Here is a 20778-nt window from a genome sequence, read left to right on the forward strand (position 1 = left end):
ACTTTTTCCAGAAGTTTCTCCCAGTGTCTAATGAAAGTTTCTTCCGTCTTCTCCAAGAAGTTCAATTAAAGTTCTACCGGATGTATCTATCGAGTTCTCCCAGAAGTTTCTTTCGTCTTCCTCTGGAAGTTTCTCCATAAGTCACTCTCCGTAGGTGTATCCGACTTATTGGAAGGTTTTTTCGAGCTTCTCCTAACTTCCCCTGGAAATTGCTCCTCCGGGATTGGCTTCCGATTTCCAAACTTTTCTGGCTTCTGGATTCTTTCCGAAAGTTTCTTAAAATTTTTGCCAGAAGTTTCTCAATATTTGTCTAGGAAGATCTCCATCTGATGTTTTTTAGACATTTTTTAGAACTTCCTTCAAACTACCTCCACAAAATCTTCTTTATTCTTGGTCTGGAAGTTTTGTCGGTACCATTAAGAAACTAGTTCAAATATTTCCCAGAAGTTTCTTCCGACTTACATGGAAAGTACATCTTTCGTTTTTAGTCCAAAAGTTTGAAAAAAAATTACAATTCGACAGTGAGCATGCATAAGGGCGTATACGCGATGATCGATTCTCTTCATCGATTTTCTCTTTACATTGCTACAGCTAAGCGAAACAATTTTCTGTAATTTGTTCAATGTAGTGCTGTAACAGATTGTATTGGCTTTCAAATGCACCAGCAAACGCACCGAGAATCGTTAATCCAAGCGAGTTATTAACAAAGGAGAAAATCGACGAAGAGAATCGATCATCTTGTTTACGCCCTTATGCATGCTCACTGTCGAATCAATTAAAATAGTGAATACCGATAAATACCGATTTTTTAATCATTTGATACCGATAATCATGAAAACAATCTGGCAACACTGCTTATGACCGACACTTTCGGCACTGTCGCCACAACTGCCGGATACGTGTGCACACTGAGAAAAAAGTTGGTGCAAAATAGGTGTGTTTAGAGTGACCACCCCTTGGAATGAGCCCTATTCAAAATAATAAAAAAAAAAACTACAATATTTGAAACCAATTTAAAAGTTCTGTTTGACTGTTCAGCAGGGTGGTCACTCAGCACAGTGTTTGGCACACTCATTTGGCACTGAATGGCACCCGTGTCAAGCGGATATGTCAAAATTTGTTTGTTGACATAAACAATTTTTGGTATCCGCAACAGATTATTTCGCCGGACCTTGACCTTATCAATAATGGTAAAAAGTTGTTTATAATCCCTGCTAAACTTTAACGGAAATGGTTATGGAGCTTTACATGAACGTTTGTGAGATAAATTTTTAACCTTATGTTTTTTTTTTGAAGTATACCTTACAAATAATGGGTTGTTAAGAACCATTAACATTCCAAATTCTTGTTTTCTCCATACATTTTCGGAAAAGATATTATATTAGAACCTTTTTATTTATGGTTTTATAACTTTAATGGTAATGGTTATGGTAGTCAGTAAGGTCCTTGGATGGTTTTGTAATATCGATCAACTTTATGTGGAATATATCGCGAATTGGTTGCTTGTAAATTAATGATTACCAATTCGCGATATATTGTCTGTTTCATTGGTAACAAAACGCGACGCTCACTTTTTGACAGTTTTAGAAACGTCGCATGAAAATGCGCACGAGTTTTTATCTTTGTGTTAGTGAAACGTCACATTCCAACAGCTAATTGATAAATAAACAGAAGTTTTTTTTTTCTCCTCACGTAAGGGGCTGTCCATAAACTACGTACAGTTTTTTTTTTGGGATTCTTGACCCCCCCCCCCTCCCCCTGCGTAGACAATTGTCCATACAATAAATTTAAAATTTGTATGGACCGTGGATAATTGTTACCCCCCCCCCTAAACTGTCTACGTAGTTTATGAACAGCCCCTAAACTCGAAAGAACCCATTAATGGATAAAATAACAGCAATTAAAAAAGTGGCTTTGCTCATAAAATAAACAAAATTTTACCAAATTAATGAGTAACTGTTACTCGTAAAATGACAGGTAGCAGTTATTCATAAATTAGTAAAAGGCACTCATTAAAAGGGTAGAACATAAAACATTTTCAATGATTTAAACCTCTTTTCATAAATGGGTGAAAATTTTCCAGTTATGGTTTCTTTGGAGTTAGTGTGTTTGTTTTCATTCGTATTTATGGATATTTTTTTTCGTTAGGCCGTTCGCAATGCTGTTGTATTTTATAAGGATTGTTTCAATTTGAAACTAGAACAGAAACGCACCTCTCGCAATGCTGAGTTGCAGTTTCATTATTCGAGCACTATTTTGCACCAGATTTGCAACTGCTCGACTATTCTGTTTTATTTCTGAGCGAGTTTGAAACACGAATGGAACTCTGTTTCAAATTTCTTTGGATGTGTTGAAGATGTTTCGAAGAGCTCCACAAATAAAAAACGGAGAACTTCATAGAGAACAGTAAAGTTTATGGAACTTGATGATTACAAACATGTTTTAGAACTGTGCGTTGCGCTGATCGTGTTGCAGTTTTATTTTTGACAGTTTCAAATTATAGAATTGACGAGTAGTTTAAAACAATTTTGAAACTCAGCATTGCGAACGGCCTTAGTAGGTTCATAAGTTGTTTCAAAACTGTAAAAAACAAGTGACTACGAACAAGGAGATGGAAGCGGTAAAGAAAATGCGGATAGTAATGTTATTTTCATACATATTTACGAAGTTTATTTTCACTTTCAGCTTTCATGCTGCAGCATAAACCTGGAGCTGGATGCTTCCGATGCCGATTATGCAGCTGAGTTCCTTGACGAAGACGATCCTATTGGGAACATTGATAAGTTCCCGGACTACGACGAGACAGAACCTGCAGAACCTGAGCAAGAGCCGGAAGCTGATCATCCTTCAAGTGTTTTGTCAGCACCGAAACGTAAACGATTGGAGGAAAGTACGTTTCATTTCATGATTTCCTGCTACAAGAAGGATTTTCGAGGACAACATCACGACAAAGGTAAAGCGGATGCGAAGGAATTTCACGTTTTTGGCAATTCACCGGAGGAGGTGTTGGAGCAAACTTGGGAGGCTATTAGGAGTCACATTCACCGGGAGGTAACTGTTTATGATGACCAAAGTTTGAAACGAGTTAAGTGGACTGAAGGAGCGGATCCTGAGTTCAAAGACATGGATAAATTTGTGCTGTTCAAGGACCTTCAACGTAAACGCACATATCGAGTATCTGATTTGCAGGAAAAACCGGATGTAATGATAAGATGGAGAAGCAAGGTTATTGATGTTTACCTTCATGTGTATTCGTTGGCGGTGGCAAATCAAAAACTGTACGATCTAGTGAAGAAACTAGAAGCCCCAGATGACCTGGACAGATCAGGAGCATGCAGTAACAAATCATTTCAAGGGTTAATAAACGAGCTAAAGAGAATGCATCCAGAAGTATCAGCAGATTCATTCGTGTGGAACAACTGGGCGGAACATGTGGAAGCAGCACCGGGATACAGACGTGACGATGTGAAGCTGAATCCACCAGAAGACATTCAATCGCACTTGAGACCTGCACCGAATGATGATTCGGCAATTCTGGAAGAAACCCGTCGAGGACTATTTTTCACTAAAACTATAATTCGTGCCATTGAAGTTCACATTCAAGAGCTCAGAGAACAGTCGGGAATGGATATACAGCTTAAAAGCTACAACGAAATGCTGACTTCAATGCAACGTTCACTTGTACCTGTGGAAAACGAGCTCAGTCGAGCACTGGCGAACTCTGTAACAGACGCAGGAGATGTTGATCATGTGTGAAGAAAGATAAAATGGCATTCGAAAGAACCAGATCGTTCAAATTTCCGGATGTGATTGTCATTTGTTTGTTATGTTGATGTTGTAAAATAAAAGCTGTTGAAACAAAGTTCATTTATTTCCTGTATCTGTGATAGAAATAACTAGAATGATGTCCTACATGGAGTCCTTCCTCAGATCACCTCTTTTGATTCGAGTTCCGAACAAAAATCGAAGTCTTCAATAGGTTGATTCAGCCCAACTTTAGGGTCAAATTTTCGTCCTTCTTTATAACCACACTTTCTCATGATTTTTGTGCAGTCATTATTTTTGAAGCTGAGTAAAGCATCGCTCACAACTGTCTTGAGGTCTTTAGAACTGTTTTCTTCGTAGTGCCGTCGTAAGTATCGCTTGATAATTCCAAAAACAATTTCAATGGGGTTGTAAAAGGGACAGTACGGAGGCAAACATATTGGAACAATGCCGATAGACCTTAGGTACATAACAATGTGTCTATCGCAATGTATTCGAGCTCCGTCCATTATCCAGAACGAATAGAAACCCGGGTATGTCTCTACATTACCAGATTCAAGGGCAAACGTACGACAACACATTTCTTCCGTGTAAATGTCCTCTTGATTGTTAGAAAGAACCGGAACAGCAAAGTTTAAAAGTAGAATGGATTTTATTTAACGACTAGCTTGAGTGGAGTCTTGAACAGGAATGAAAAGTTTTTCACCGTTGTTTATTTAAGAAAACTTAGGTTGCTAGGGGTGACGTTCGGTCTCCAAGGAGGTGATCAGCACACTGCGTTACCGATTTACTCCAACACCCCCCCTGAATCGGTCAGTCCTAGGAGGGTCCTCAGTTCGCGGAAACGTCCAGGTTCCAGGGGCTTGGTGAACGTGTCCGCTATTTGGTTTGCTGTATCAATTGCTTCGATTTGAAGTCTTCCTTGTGCCACATGGTCGCGCAAAAAATGATGCTTTACATCGATGTGCTTGACACGCTTGCTTTCGGTGTTTGTGGCCATTGCAATGCACCCACGGTTGTCTTCGTACACCTTGAATGCCGTGTCCGGTCGAACTTGCTTCAGGTCTTCAAGGATTCCGTGCAGCCACAGCCCTTCGGAGGCCGCGGCACTTAAAGCTGCATACTCGGCTTCACACGACGACAGTGCAACGGTTTGTTGCTTGCGGCTTGCCCAAGACACGGTGTTCCCAAAGACCTTAAAGACGAAGCCACTAACGGATTTCCTATCCTCAGCATCCGATGCCCAGTCAGCGTCTGCGTACCCGACAAGTGCCTCGGCGTCGTCGTTTTGCTTGTACTGGAGCTTCAAGTTCTTCGTTCCCTTCACGTAACGGACCACTCTCTTCAGGGCTTGCCAGTGGGCCTCATCAGGTTGAACTTGGAAGCGCCCTAGGTATCCAACAGCGTAGCATATGTCCGGTCGAACACACAGCATCGTATACATCAGGCTGCCCAGCAATTGACGGTATGGATGCGACACAGGATTCGCAGCTTGTGGTGGCAGGAAACAGCCTTTCTCCATTGGGGTTTTGACATGGTTACAGTCTTGCATGCCGAACTTCGTCAGCACACGGTCCACAGCAGCTTCTTGCGCCAGGTACATGCATCCGGTGGCGCGGTCGTATCGGATCTTCATTCCAAGGAAATGATTAACCACGCCGCAATCCGTCATCTGGAGCTTCTTGGAAAGAGCACGCTTGATCTCCTTCACCAGGTCCAGTCGATCGCCAGCAATGAGCAAATCGTCCACGTAGATGATTATGTATACCCCCCCTCGATCGTCGATCCTGGTATATAGACAGTAATCATGCCGGGAACGGGTAAAGCCGAAATCCAGTAGAAGGTCGTTTAGCTTGTTGTTCCAACAGCGGGGGCTTTGCTTGAGTCCGTACAGCGATCGATCCAGCTTGCAAACGAAGTTCGGCGGTGCTGCAACTCCTTCGGGTATGGCCATGTAGACGTCTTCTTCAAGCTCACCGTAGAGGAATGCGGTCTTCACATCGAGTTGGTGAACGTGCATCCTTCGGTGGGTTGCTACAGCAAGAACGGTTCGTATCGTGGCTAACTTTGCTACGGGGGAATATGTTTCGTTGTAGTCGACTCCGGGCTTCTGTTGGAATCCCTTCGCCACCAAGCGTGTCTTGTAACGGATCGGTTCGCCATGCTCGTCCGGCTTGATTCGGAAGACCCATTTCGATTTGAGCGGAACCACACCAGCAGGGCATCTCACCAATCGCCAAGCATGGTTGTCCGCTAGCGACTGCAGTTCCTCACGGACCGCTTGCTGCCAAAGAGCTTCGTCGGCTCGTCCAGCGATCTCCTTGTACGCCTCCGGGATATCGAAGATCGAACGCTCGGCCTCATCTCGTCCAACGGAACCGTCAAATAGTACATCGGAAACGTTATGGGGAACATCTGCAGAATGGGATTGCGCGGCAGTGAAAATTTTTCCAACCAGAAATTCTTTCAACTTACCGGGGAGTCTGCGCTCCCGTTCGCTGCGCCTCGGGGTTTCCATTTCGAGGTTTGAACCACGGTCTAGTTGCGAAGGGAGCGCTCCGGTTTCTTCAACACCGTCGTCTTCAACCTCGCCTTCTTCATCATCAGTCAGGATGTCGTCATGTTGAGCCACCAGCGGCTCATCGGGTTGAACGGACTGTTCAGGGGTTTGCACGTCTTCCTCATCTTGATCCTCGAACTCGTACGGAGCAACAACCAAAGGAGTTTCGTCACGGATCTGGGTGGCAAACGGAAAACTGTTTTCATCGAACTTGACATCTCTGGCTAGGAATAACTGCTTCTTCTCTTTGTTCCACAGGCGGTAGGCGTTCGGCGCATAGCCGATCATCACAGCAGGCTTGCTTTTCGGATCCAGTTTCTTCCTCTGTGCCGTGGACACCCAAGCAAATGCTTTACAGCCGAACACACGTAGTTTACTAACGTCCGGCTTGTGACCAGTCCACATTTCCGCAGGAGTCTTCCAATCAGATACCGCGGTGGTTGGACTTCTGTTCGTCAGGTATACCGCCGCTAGAACCGCTTCATTCCACAGATTCTTCGGAGTTTGGGCTTCAATCAGCATCGCACGCACCTTTTCGACGATTGTCCGATTGAACCGTTCGGACACTCCATTCTGCTGTGGTGTGTACGCTGCGGTTGGCTCGACTTGGATCCCCTTGGAAACGTACCAATCACGCTGGTCATTGGAGCAATACTCGCGCCCTTGGTCGACAGTCAGCTTCGAAATCGAATGTCCCAGAGCGGCACTCGCCATGGCCTCGTACTCTCGAAACTTCTGGAACACCTCGGACTTCTTCTTGATGGGATATACTACTGCAAAGTGCGTGTAAAGGGTGATACGGTCAAAATTTGGTCAATATCAACTTGACGTATTTCTTTCAATTTTGCATTTAAAAAACCTGAACACCCCTCATTTTGAAGGTGTGTGTGTGTAGAATGTTGCTCCTATTTTGATTTTGGAATTCACTCTTCAGTTGTCAAAATGCCGTCCAAGCAAGAAGAGCAGCGTATCAAAATTTTGCTCGCGCATCGCGAAAATCCGAGCTACTCGCACGCAAAGTTGGCAAAATCGCTAAAAGTTGCCAAATCAACCGTTACAAATGTAATTAAAGTGTTTGGGGAACGTTTGTCGACAGCCAGGAAGTCTGGATCGGGGGGAAATCGAAAACCGGAAGCCGCTGAGACGACAAAGAGAGTTGCTGGTAGTTTCAAGCGAAACCCTAACCTCTCTCTCCGAGATGCCGCAAATAAGCTGGGTGTATCGTCTACAACCGTGCATCGAGCCAAAAAACGAGCCGGACTATCGACTTACAAGAAGGTAGTGACTCCAAATCGCGATGATAAACAAAATACGACGGCCAAAGCGCGATCCCGGAGGCTGTACACGACGATGCTGACGAAGTTTGACTGCGTGGTAATGGACGACGAAACCTACGTCAAAGCCGACTACAAGCAGCTTCCGGGACAGGAGTTTTATACGGCAAAAGGAAGGGGAAAGGTAGCAGATGTTTTCAAGCACATGAAACTGTCAAAGTTCGCAAAGAAATATCTGGTTTGGCAAGCCATCTGTACCTGTGGCTTGAAAAGCAGCATTTTCATAGCTTCCGGGACTGTCAACCAAGAAATTTACGTGAAAGAGTGTTTGAATAAACGTCTGCTGCCTTTCCTGAAGAAACACGGTTGTTCCGTACTGTTTTGGCCGGATTTGGCATCTTGCCATTACGGTAAAAAGGCCATGGAGTGGTACGCCGCCAACAACGTGCAGGTGGTTCCCAAGGACAAGAACCCTCCCAACACGCCAGAGCTCCGCCCAATTGAGAAATACTGGGCTATTGTCAAGCGGAACCTAAAGAAGACCAAAAAAAAACTGCTAAGGGCGAGCAGCAGTTCAAGGCAAACTGGCTTTCTGCGGCGAAGAAGGTGGACAAGGTGGCTGTACAAAATCTGATGGCAGGGGTCAAGCGTAAGGCCCGGCAATTCGGATTTGGAAAAGTGGAAGCCTAACTGAATATTTTTCCTGAATTTTATACTAATTGAACTTGAAAAAGAAATTTAATTTGATTTTTTAAATAAACGATTTCACCGATTTACACGCGTTTTCCCTTGACCAAATTTTGACCGTATCACCCTTTAATCATCAATAAAGGTGACGAAGTACCGAGAATCATCCCAAGCCGCTGGTGTAATTGGACCGCACACATCGGAGTGCACTCGTTCTAGAGGTCTTGTAGCACGGACTCTAGTACCCGTGAATGGTTCTCGGCACTGCTTTCCGAGAACACAAACATCACAAAAATCCAATTTATCTGGTTTCTCGGGAATACCTGTTACCATGCCATGCTTCGCGAGTGTCTGCAAACTCTTGCTCCCCAAATGAGCCAGTCGACGATGCCACAGGTTACCAGTCACAGCTCCACACATGTTGGCCGCCACCGTATCGACACGGAGATCGAGCTCGTAAAAATCGCCCCGCATGGGACATCTCGCAATCAGGTCACGACCTTGCTTCATGATCGCTTCCTTTTTCGTGAATGTGACATCAAGATCCGCTTTTGCCATCTTCTTCACAGATAGCAAGTTCGCTCGAAGATCTGGTACGAAGAGGACGTTCTTCAAGCTGATATAGTTACCTTCCTTGTTGACGCCGTTGATCGTGCCACTTTGCCGGGAAATCAGGGATTGATCATCCTTCGCCACGTTTATGACGACAGGGTGCTTCAGCTTCGTGAGGTCGGCGAAACAGTGCTTCACATTCACAAGGTGGTCCGAGGCTCCGGAATCCAGCTTAAAGGAAACTGCTCCCTCGTCCTTTGTTTGGGAGCATATCCCGGTCATAAAAGCCACCGCCTTACCTCCAGCAGCAGCGTTAGCTTCAGCGCGCCCATCTGTCTTCAACTTCACACGACAGTCCTTGGCCTTGTGCCCCTTCTTCTGGCAACGGTTACACTTTCCGGTGAACTTACCAGGCTTCTGCTTCGATCCTTGGAATGCTGCAGGTTTCTCTTGGCAGGAATCCGCTGCCCGGTCGGTTTTCTTGAGCTCCTCGGCAAGAAGGCGCTCGCGAACAACATCCAGTTTTAGGTTTTCCTCACCTAGATTTTCCAGTGCCGTAACCAACGGATCGAACGACTCGGGAAGGGTAGCAAACAGCTGGGACACAATATCGTTCTCTTCAAGCTTCGCTCCGGCCAGCTTCAGTTGTCGGATCAGCTCTTCGAAGGTTTTCAGGTGATCTTTCACAGACGAACCTTCCATCATTCGTAGCTTCGCAAGTTGCTTCCTGACGAATGTCTGCGACGAGACGGACTTCTTGGCGTAGGCGGATTCAAGGCTCATCCACATCTCCTTGGACGTCTCCTTGTCCCGCACCAAATGCAGCAAATCGTCATGAACAAATGACGTCAGCAGGAACGCCGCCTTACCGTCATCTTCCTGGAACTTCGTGAGCTCGGCCGCTTCCATCGGAGGATCCTTCTTGATGATATCCAACAGCTTCACGGACTTCAGATACTTCTCCACTCGAAATTGCCAATTGTCGAAACCGGTGCCCGAGAACTGCGGGATCCCGTGGACCAAATCCTTGCGTGAGTCGCCCATAACCTCTTGATTGTTAGAAAGAACCGGAACAGCAAAGTTTAAAAGTAGAATGGATTTTATTTAACGACTAGCTTGAGTGGAGTCTTGAACAGGAATGAAAAGTTTTTCACCGTTGTTTATTTAAGAAAACTTAGGTTGCTAGGGGTGACGTTCGGTCTCCAAGGAGGTGATCAGCACACTGCGTTACCGATTTACTCCAACATGTCCCTTTCGTCATGAATGAATCAAGAAGGCCACCTTGCCCTAGAAAACAAAGAGCTGAAACTCTCGGACGGCGACGAAATTCGCCACGGAAAATTAGCTTTTTTCCAACAAACCCATATCCCCTATTGCGTAGCATATCGCGGCTATCAAAAGCTACTTCATCCAGAAAAACTAAATTAGGTAAATCCCACTGAAATGATAACTCCTCGCAATATTTTGAGATATCAGCATTACGGATCTGCATGGCGCGACGTTCCAGTTTCTTCCAGCTCATACCCTCCGCGTGCAGGATCCTTACTATCGAAGATCTACTAATTGATGTTCCGAATCTATGAAAAAACCGTTTCTGTGCCTCATCGAGAAACAAGGTTGGTTCGGTCATATACAACTTTACAAGCCACTATCGTTTTGCCACCCCAAACTTTCTGTATACCAATTTCCGTTCCTTTTCCGAAAGGACGCCGTTTTTCTTGTACGATGTAATCCAGGCACTTATTGTAGATTTGCTTTTACCATAGATTTCGCAGAGTCGTTGTCTTGATAGTCCCAGAAAAAAGAATCCATAAATGCAATGATATTTAGTATTGAGACTGGCACGTTGTCGTCGTACATTATGCCAAATAATGTTGGACATTTTCTGAAACAATAACGTCACTTTTTGGAGGAATTTTCATGTAAATAATGTTCATACTTACTGCTAATGTAGCGATACTGATGGTGATAATATTTCTGATTTTTTTTTTTATTATTAATGTAATTCGTCACAATTAATATTTATTTATTTTGATTGGCATGCAGATAAGTTCATCAGCTGTCAGTCAACTTGACACAACCCATGACATTTATACACCCGCGACGATTCCGGCGACGATTTCGTCAGCGACGATTCGGGTGGTTCGTTTCCCAAGCACGCTTTCGTCACTGTTGTTGCTGCAGCCGCGTCTGACCGTTACTTTCGCTCGGTGAATTGTATGGACTGGTGGCGCCACCAACGCAACTGCTGCTACTGGACGGATCGTGCCGAAGTGTCCCTTCCGATCGTTCCATCCCCTGGTCGTCAGCATCACCATCCAACACCACCAGCAGTATCTCACTATCTTCTGTATCACAATTGTTTTCTAGTAATAATAAAGCTCTTGTTGTTGATTATTGGCCAATTCGATCGCCATCGACCAGACTAATGTACGTTCTGTCCGGGTGCCTCAGAGACAGAATGGTTAGACCGGTGGATACAATATTCATCTCTCTGCCGGAGATATCGTCAGACCAAACTCATCCAACTCCTCTACATCCACAAATGGGTTCTCGAAGAACATTAACACGTACAGTCTCACACCGAGAGCCCACATTTCCAGTTCCGGGCTGGAATTGCGGTTGCCCGCCAACATTTCCGGACTGCAGTACTCGATCATTCCGTAGAAGGTAGGAAAAAGATGCCGATCCGGGGCCAATCAGCTTGATATGGAAATTGTGTTCGATGATAACGTTCTAGTATTTCTGCAAATGTATAGTATAAGAATTTAATTCGTTTGTCTTTTGTTTCTCTTTATTAGTTTTTGTTTGTCTTGTCCCCCGTCTCGATGAGTCTCATCGTCGCCCACTGGTCAACATAGCCGGTCGAACTCCAGACGAATCTAGACCCACACTACTGTTCATACTGGCGACATCGCTCTGATGAGACAACGAAACCCTACCCCCAAGCTCCTCCCCTTTTCCTATCCTTCGACAATGTACCACTCTAACCTCGGGTAAGCCACGAGTATTCGGCTCAACTCCTACTAGAGATAGAATTAAGTGGATTTTGTTACAAACAAAGAACAATGAATTATCGGCTCCGTAAAGCTAACGTGATTGAGCCTTACAAATAAATGAACTAGATTAAAAAAATTGAAAGATCGAACAACCCAGCTTCTCCGTCAGCACGGGACTTCGATCGATAAACTCGAACAGATTCATCCCAAAGCCGTGGATTTCCATCACATCCTGGAAAAACTTGTCGTTCTCGAACCAATCTTATGGGCAATAGGCGGACATTTCGAAGTGGAAACGATCGTAGGGAATTCGTAATCACGTTCATACAAGTATAAATATCAGACTTGCAAAACAACGTGTTTTTATTTCGAACTCAACAAACTGATGAGGTTATCTTACTGATGAGGCTGTAATTTTCTCTACTCGCTGTGCTGCCAGCTTCGCTGATGGGGGTTCAGTTGATTCAGCGTCCCTGTTACACATTTGCCAACACTCCTCGCTGATTCACTGAACAAGTCCTTGCTGCTTGGCAAACTGCATCATCTTCGCTGGCCCAAGTAGCTTTGTGAAAGCATCTGCCACCATCTGGTCAGAAGGACAGTACTCCAGCTGAATGACTTCCTTGGAACACAAATCCTTCGCGTGATGAACTTTCGTATCGATGTGCTTGCTCCGCTTGTTCAGCTTCTCTAGAGACACAAAATCGATGCAGCTTCTATTGCCCTCGTGGATGACCTTTGCCTTTTGTGACACGCAACTCGCTCAGTAATCTACGCAGCCTCACAGCATCGGATGCTGTGGCCGATAGCACCACATATTCAGGCTCCATCGTAGATGTGGTGATGCAGTCCTGCTTCCTACTTGGCCAGCTGACTACTGCTTCACCGACAAGAAAGCCGTATCCGCTCGTTGCTTTACGGTCTGCTGAATCTCCTCTCCAGTTAGCATCCCTGTAACCGGTTAGGGTCAGCCTTTTTGTTCAATCACTGGATAGCTTCAACTCGTATTCTGCCGTACCAATCAAATATCGGACGACGCGCTTCACCTTAATCCAATCGCGCTGAGTCGGATAGCTGGACTTCCGACTAAGTATTGATACTGCTACTGCTATGTCCGGTCTCGAGTTTGTCGCCAGGTATAGAAGAGCTCCCACCAAACTTAAGTACTGGATGTTGTTCGGCAAACCTTCACTCTCCTTATGCTTCAGGTAACCTTGGAGCTCTTGGAGATCTTAACCCCTTCAAGACCGAAACGTTCCGCTATTTGCGATTGCTTAGCTGCCTGCTGACTCAGATAATAGAATCCGTTTTTGTCATTACGAACTCTGATTTTTAAAAAATGGTTCACTGTTCCCAAACAGGAAATCTCGAGTCGCTTGTGGAACTCCTGTTCCAGCAGATCTAGCTGATGCTTGTCTCTGCACGCCACAATCATATCGTCTACGTAAATTAGTAAGTAGACCTACTCCATCGGACAGACGTCGGACTTGGACCGCCGGAATTCCATCTCCAGCAACACCTTCTTCACGGTCAAGTGCCAAACCTTGCTTGGCAGACTGTTTCAGTCCATACAGGCTTCGGTGTAGCCTACAGACCAATTCTTCTTTTCCCGGAACTGCACACCCCGGAGGTTGCCGCATAAATACCTCCTCTTCCAGACAGCCGTTGAGATATGCATTCCGAACATCGATATGACTTACTTGTAGATTTGTGTGTCCCACCATTGTCAAGAGAACTCGAAAAGTTGACTGTATTGCGACTAGCACAAACACTTCTGCACAATCCGCTCCCGATCGCTGTCCGTATCCCTGAGTGACCAATCTGGCTTTGCACTGCGCTACATGCCCTGCTGCGTCGCTTTTGTATTTGTAAACCCACTTAGATCCAATCGCTAGTCGTCCGTGTTCATCGGCGACAACGACTGATATTCTTCGTCCATAGCACGGACCCATTTCTCTTTGTCTGGGCTATTCACGACTTCGGTGAAACTAATCGGCTCCATTACAGCAACTTGAGCTATTCCAACCACGAAATCTTCGAATCTTCCCGGTAACGCTCCTAAATTACTACGCTGCAACCTTCTTGGCTCGCTGTTCTCTTGGAACAATCCTTTGAATTCAAAATACTCGTCGTCTGAATTCGAAAACCTTCGAAATCGGCCTACTCAGTGTCGCTACCCGCATGAATTTTTCCCCCAGAAAAATCAATCTCGACTTCTTCTGCATCGGTCGATCATTCTTGGTCTTCGGCGCATCTCGCTTTGGATTCGATTCGCCGAGCTGCGACTCGTCCTGAAGCTCTGAATCAAGCTCCACAAACTTGGCGTATCTACTAATCGTTATTCTATTGGTGCGTTTGTCCAGAAAAAGATATGCCTTTGAACCGCAAGCGTACCCGACGCAGATTAGCTTCTCGACTCTGCTCTGCTCTGCATCTTTCCGCGCTTAGCGTCCGGAATATAGACGAAAGCGTCACACCCGAAAACCTTCAAGTGACTCAGGTCTGGCTTTTCGCTATTCCACAACAAGAACGGAGTCCTCTCTACCGAACGCGATGGTAGACGATTCGGACGCGTTACGGCAAAGTGACAGCTAAATCTATTGTCTAACTGTCAAATTTACGTCAACGCAACGCAAACGGATCTAATGTGGGTGGCCCTTCTCCCCAGTAACGCTTGTCCATGTAGCGTCAAGAAGCATGCAGCCTGCTATTTGCTGCAGATAGCGGCTCCGCCATTCCGCTACACCGTTTTGCTGGGGTGCATACCTGGCCGTCAGCTGCATCTCAATTCCTTCACCCTGGTAAAATTGACTCAATTCCTTGTTGACATATTCTCCGCCCCGGTCGGAACGAAGGTTTTCTTCCGAACTTATTCTCGACCAGTCGCACGAAATCCTTGATACAGCCTTTCGCTTCCGCTTTGTCCTTCAGCAGGTAGAGCACCACCCTAATAAAATGTGTATGGTTATTTTGCTTGACGACGTGTTCGGGGTATCACCCAAACCATTTGTGGAATAGTTCGATCATTTGGGTAATCGTTCGTGTATAGTATTTTACACTTGCTCATTTCAATCAATCACCCCTTGGTTTGACGTTAGGCTGTTACCAGATTTCTAGCTATGGGCATAGGAATCTTTGATTAACAAAATAAACGTTTGAACTGACAGATAATTTCCATCGAAAATCCTGGACAAAAATTCAGTTTATTTTACAATGGATGTTGATGCTTGTAATTTTTTCTCTAATATAATTATCTCATTAATTCCGGAATTATATTTTCAAAAAATAAAAATGTCATTCGACCCACGCTGGTATCCTGGTTGGCAAGGTTGGCAACTTCAACCCGGACAGTTCTAGTGTTATCTGCGCTGGAACCGGGGGCAAGACAGCTGCACTCAGAGTAAATATATTTGCAGCGAGTAAATTTGAGTTACTCATATCATATTTACTCAAAAATGAACAAAGTAGTCTCGATTTTCTGATCAAAGAAATATCGTCTGACAGCATATTTCGTTTGAAGCATCTGTTCGCACATTTGACAGATCGAATCGCTCGTTTAACAAATCGAATTGTGGACAAACGAAATGCTACTGTGGTGGTTTGACTGCACGACGGTTTTACGGGGCTTGGATGCCTTTCAGGCGCCTTCCCTCGTTGGTGAGGATTGACACGGCCTAGGACGATACAGGATTGTCTGGAGTGACCCGTTCCAAAAGGGGAATGCTCCTTTTCGGTTAGCTGAGGTACAACCTGAGCTTGAAACTTCGTTCGTGGTCAATATAATTGGTCCTTGACTGCTGATTGTGGTATATTATGTAGCTGCTGATTCTAGGCCAGATTAGGTCAGCTCTGGCCAGCTTCGCCAGCGGAAGAAAACCACTTCAACTTTAGCGCTTTGCCAGCAATCGTAAATGTATCAGTGAAAAAGCGTTGCCAGATGTATTGCCTCTAGCAATGAATTAAAGTTTATTAAAACAAGCAATTGTGAAGTTTGACTGGATCTATTTAATGGTGAATAAATATCAGAAACTGAATAAATTAAAAAAAGACCATTTAAGGCATTTTAGCGGTTCAATTACAGAATTACAGAAGATTGAATTCAACGCTAACAGGCTCTAAGAATTGAATTTATTGAATTAATTTAGCCTAATCCGAACCTATCGAACCACCCCAAAAGTCCCTACACAGAAATTCCAAGAAAGCACGTCAACTAACTTTGCTTGACAGCATCGGTTTCAATTTTCAATATAACAATCAGGTTGCTATGAGTATATCAGTGCTAACATTTGAAAACGGCACAAAAGCCATTTGTAAACAAATGGTTTGTAGGCCCTTTACTCACTACTTGAAGTACACCCACGCGACACAACAGCAACATCGGGTAGGGGAAATTTTCCCCTTCCTGACGATGCTGTTGGTTTGCGTGGGCGTTCTTCGGGTAGCGAGTAAAGGGCCCACAAACCATTTGTTTACAAATGGCTTTTGCGCCGTTTTCAAATGTTAGCACTGATATAAGACATTGAGCAGCGTGAGTTACTCAGAGTTACTCAAAATTAACTTCGGTTTTACTCATGATCGATAGCTGTCTTGCCCCAGCGCTGGAACTTCGAGCTAATCAAGCATATTTGATACGCATGTTTCGCTACGAGATAATACGCAGGTTATGTTATCCATACTGTTTGATGACCTTTCAGTGGGTTTAGTGCCAGTAATGTCTACATCTTTTTTGTCGTTTCTAATGACGAAATGTGTGAATATTGGGAGCCGTGAAAGTATTTAGTTCGTCAGAAACATACTGTGCAGGTTCAATAAGAAAGCTGGCATCCCTGGTTGCATCTGTCATCTGGCAAAGTTCTCCTTTTCCATGATAACGACAAAATAATGTAGCTACTGAACAACGAGGGCAGCGAGCCGACGCGGTGCCTACTGCGAGAATCACTTCTGCAACCAGTCCATCTGATTACGATCAGAAAAAACGCCAATGCGTGCATGGAAATTTGCCAAATATGGAAAATATAAACGGCAACCCTCTCCCCCTCCCCTCACATGACATTTCCGTTTCGGTCGCCTTCACGCAGTTGCCCATCTATCAACGACTGCCGGGCGATAAATGTGTCATGAGAGCCTCCGTCTCCGGTTTATTACCGGCATCAAAACTGATGGAACAACTCGGTTGCTTTTATCGAAATCAGATGCAAGTGTATTCATGGCATGCTTTGTTGTGACGGGCTCGCGAGTTTCTGTCACGACAAACTTTAAGAGTTCATCTAATGTTTTTAACCGAAGAAAAACAAAGCGAAAAACTTTTGAAAGTGAAAAATATCACCCATTTCAGGCGACGCCGTAGAAAGCGTGAAAATGATTTACGATGATGGTGGAAACATTTTCCCCACATACAGTTTCTTCGAAAACGCTCTGAAAACGGTGAGAAATTCTCCACCCGGCCGTAGTTGAACGGGGTAAAATCAATTACACTTAAAATATTCCACATTGAATTGAAACATAAAAATGTCACTAGGAATAGTCATTTGTTTGTTTTTCGACATTTTTGTCATTCGTTGCTGTTGTCGTCGTCGCATAGAAATGTCATTAACCTTAGAAAAAAGTAATCGAAAATATGTCGTCGTCACGTTTAATGTGGCTTTCCGAATCCCATAATCCCGAACAATCATCATTACACACATAGAGGGCATCAGACAGACAGGCGGACGCTTCCCAGCACTCGGTACCTTCAGTACCCGCTCAGTTCACAGCCTCCTATTCCTAATATATGACGAGCGCGATGACGTACGTTTCAATCACCCGAGCATGAATTTTCATTCCATAATTAGAATTTTCCTTTCCCCCCTTATTTCCACCTCGTGGTTTGTAGGGTTCCCCCCTTCGTCCACGGAACGGTGGATCACAAAATCGGGGAAAACTACCAGTTCATACCATGGGCGCCGCGAGAATAAGGGGGGAAAACCGAAAATAAGTGAATAACAAACACAATACGAAACACCGACTAAAGACAGAAAGCAAAACACACACACCCAAAAACCGTCACTGGAAGAAGGGAAACATTTGTCTCCCATTAAATCACTTAACAGTGAAGCATAATAAAAGTGGAAAATTTTACTCCCATTCCATCTATTCTCGCTGTGCGTGAACAACCGAGAAGAAGGAGTCACTTTTGACTTTGACAGAAGGATGTGGGAGGGGGGATGGTTGGCAGGAGTAAATGAGTAAACAACAAAACGCACGTGGCTACCCGAGCAAAACTGTTGAATGTTAAATTGCATTGAGAAAGATTTGAAGTTCAAATTTCCTTTTTAATCATGTCGAACCTCTAAAACGGAATTCTGGTCTGTTTGGAATTGTTGTTGTCTGGTTGTTGGATTTCCGGATGTGACCAATGCACAGTTAACCCATAGAGGTAACTCTAAGACCAGAAGGTCCCGAAGAAACGTGCTCAACTTTTTGGCTCAGCTCTGGTACTATCTTCGGTCCCAAGCTAATCGATGCACCCCTCAAAACATAAGAAAATCCACGAACCTCTCATCTTATCTGTCAAACTTTCATAGCGAATAGAATTTTGACAAGAATGGGATACGTTAATCGATTTGCTTGGGACCAATAGGCTAGTCAAGTAATGAGCTAATTTAAAATCGTTAGTTTCCACCGGTTGGTTGACCAGGAACCAGGAATAATAACGATCTGGGATTACATCCAATTGAGTTGACGTCCTTAGCAAAGTTTGTTGACTTAGTTAGCACCACAAACTAAGTGACAGACGACTTACTGGCGAAGAAATCCATTAAAATAATGTGGTTCACTGTAATAGAATTTTCTTGGAAGCTTGTGCCATCATCCACCAGATGGGTTAGTTTTTTTGTTTTGATTTGAACAAAGTTGATTTTGTGTACAATGATTCTTTGACAGTGTGCAAGAGTGTATCATTTTGTCATTTTTTTATGCATTTCAGTTTTGAGTAGAGTGAAAGAGATAGAACCAAAACATTCTAATACATTTGGTGAAAATGCTAGTACAATCCAGTAGTAGTGTTGCCATGTGGTACAATCCAGTAGTAGTGGTGTTGCCATGTGGTACACTGAAAAATTGAAATAGCAGCTGTCTGTCACTTCGTTTGTGGTTAGCACTATAATTTGGTGGACAAGATTAGTTAAAGTTTTTGCAATGCCACCTTTTTTATTCGATACACTAGAGGTTTGCTGTCTTGGGCAAAGTTGTAGAGCGTAACATTTTATGAAAAGTTGCTGAAGCCAAAAAAGCTTTATATCTTTAAACAACACGCTTATACCAACCGGTGAACACTCTTGTTTATTTCAGTTACCATGGGGACGTAATTTATGATAAGCCCCGGTCCCTTTCAAATTGTATCATTATTTATGTACGGTCCTTATATTTGAAATGACGTTTCACATTCATCAAGGGATGGCCGTATTTCATTCGAATAATTGATAAATCTATTAACGAACCGAAAAGTAAAATATATGTAATCGGTTATATCGTGCCGATATAAGCATTAACATCTCCATAGGATCATCACCACCGATCGTTTCAAACATGTGCTGCACTCAAGGTTGCAAATACTCATTTCAGCTAAAACAACGTTTATCTAAATTATGAAATAATTAGATGCCATGATCAAATTTTGAATTGGTAGGATACAAGAAGAGGTTGCAAAGAATGTGTTTGACATATTAAACCTGTTTATTTCACTTCATGAGAGTCACAATCAGCGATTTTTCACAAACTCACTCACTCACTCACTCACTCACTCACTCAGCGATCAGAAAATCGCTGATTGTGACTCATAGAAAGCAAAATTTACAGGTTTTATGTTTCAAACGCATACTATGTAACCTCTTCTTGTAAGTTACAAGTTAAACATGCCATCATACCATATTTTGGTTTTATTATTCCGAAAAACATTATTTTAGCTGAAATGAGTATTTGCAACCTTGGCTGCACTCTTATTGGTTGAAAAATGGCAGTACAGCGAACAAAAAATAATCGATTAGTTGTTAATCGAGTAATTAAAAAATGGGACATCTCTGATTTTGGTGTGTTTGTTTTGATAAAAATGAGCGCAACATTTCATCTCTACCAAAGGGGCAGCAAAACCACAAAATTACCTTGAATACGGGGGGTATTCATTGGATGAAAGGGACCGTGAAAGAGGACACTAAAATAGAAAGTTTTTCTTCCGGCAGTTTCATCTTAGTATTCATCATTGCTTATACCATAGAGGTAACTCTAAGACTAGAAGGTCCCGAAGAAACGAGCTCAACTTTTTGGTTAGCTCTGGTACACTCTTCGCTCCCAAGCTAATCGATTCACCCCTCGAAACATAGGAAAATCCACTAACCCCTAATTTTATCTGTCAAACTTTCATAGCGAATCAAAACAAACATTGCGTAGTACTAGAATTTCTACTAGAATGGGGTACGTTAACCGTTTGCTTGGGACCAATAGGCTAGTCAAGTAGTGAGCTAATTTAAAATCGTTAGTTTCGTATTGATTGTTGGTATTACCAACTACGATACATTTAAATTGTCCGTATTTTCCACTTTATATTATGAAATTAGTTCAAAATTATTTAACTGACAGAACTCTACAGGTAAATTATCAAAATTCCAAATCTAATCGGCTACCTGTTAGAGCAGGAGTTCCTCAGGGTAGCATTCTTGGGCCTATATTGTATAACATTTTCACTTCGGTCCTCCCTGATTTGCCTCAGGGTTGCCACAAATCTTTGTTCGCTGATGACACAGGCATTTCCGCTAAAGGAAGAAGTCTTCGTGTTATTTGCAGCACACTGCAGAAAAGTTTAGATATTTTCTCTTCTTATTTACAAAAATGGAAGATTTCTTCCAACGCTTCCAAAACTCAACTTATAATATTTCCACATAAGCCTGGAGCTTTGTTTTTGAAACCT

The 20778-nt window shown here is 43.6% G+C and overlaps 2 protein-coding genes across 2 annotated transcripts in view; one reads left to right on the forward strand and one right to left on the reverse strand.

The window, feature by feature from the left end:
• Positions 1-20778, reverse strand: part of Grip (Glutamate receptor interacting protein) — a 121137-nt gene that overhangs the window by 34903 nt on the left and 65456 nt on the right. The gene's annotated exons all lie outside the window — the stretch shown is intronic.
• Positions 2612-3756, forward strand: LOC135701390 (uncharacterized). Its single transcript, XM_065222173.1, has 2 exons — positions 2612-2620; positions 2686-3756. Exons 1-2 carry the CDS (start codon positions 2612-2614, stop codon positions 3754-3756), a joined length of 1080 nt encoding a protein of 359 aa, XP_065078245.1.

This window comes from Ochlerotatus camptorhynchus, unplaced genomic scaffold, assembly GCF_037179485.1.
Source record: "Ochlerotatus camptorhynchus isolate MF236.1 unplaced genomic scaffold, CSIRO-AGI_Acam_v1.1 ptg000158l, whole genome shotgun sequence".
In the NCBI taxonomy this organism is placed as follows: Eukaryota; Metazoa; Arthropoda; class Insecta; order Diptera; family Culicidae; genus Ochlerotatus; species Ochlerotatus camptorhynchus.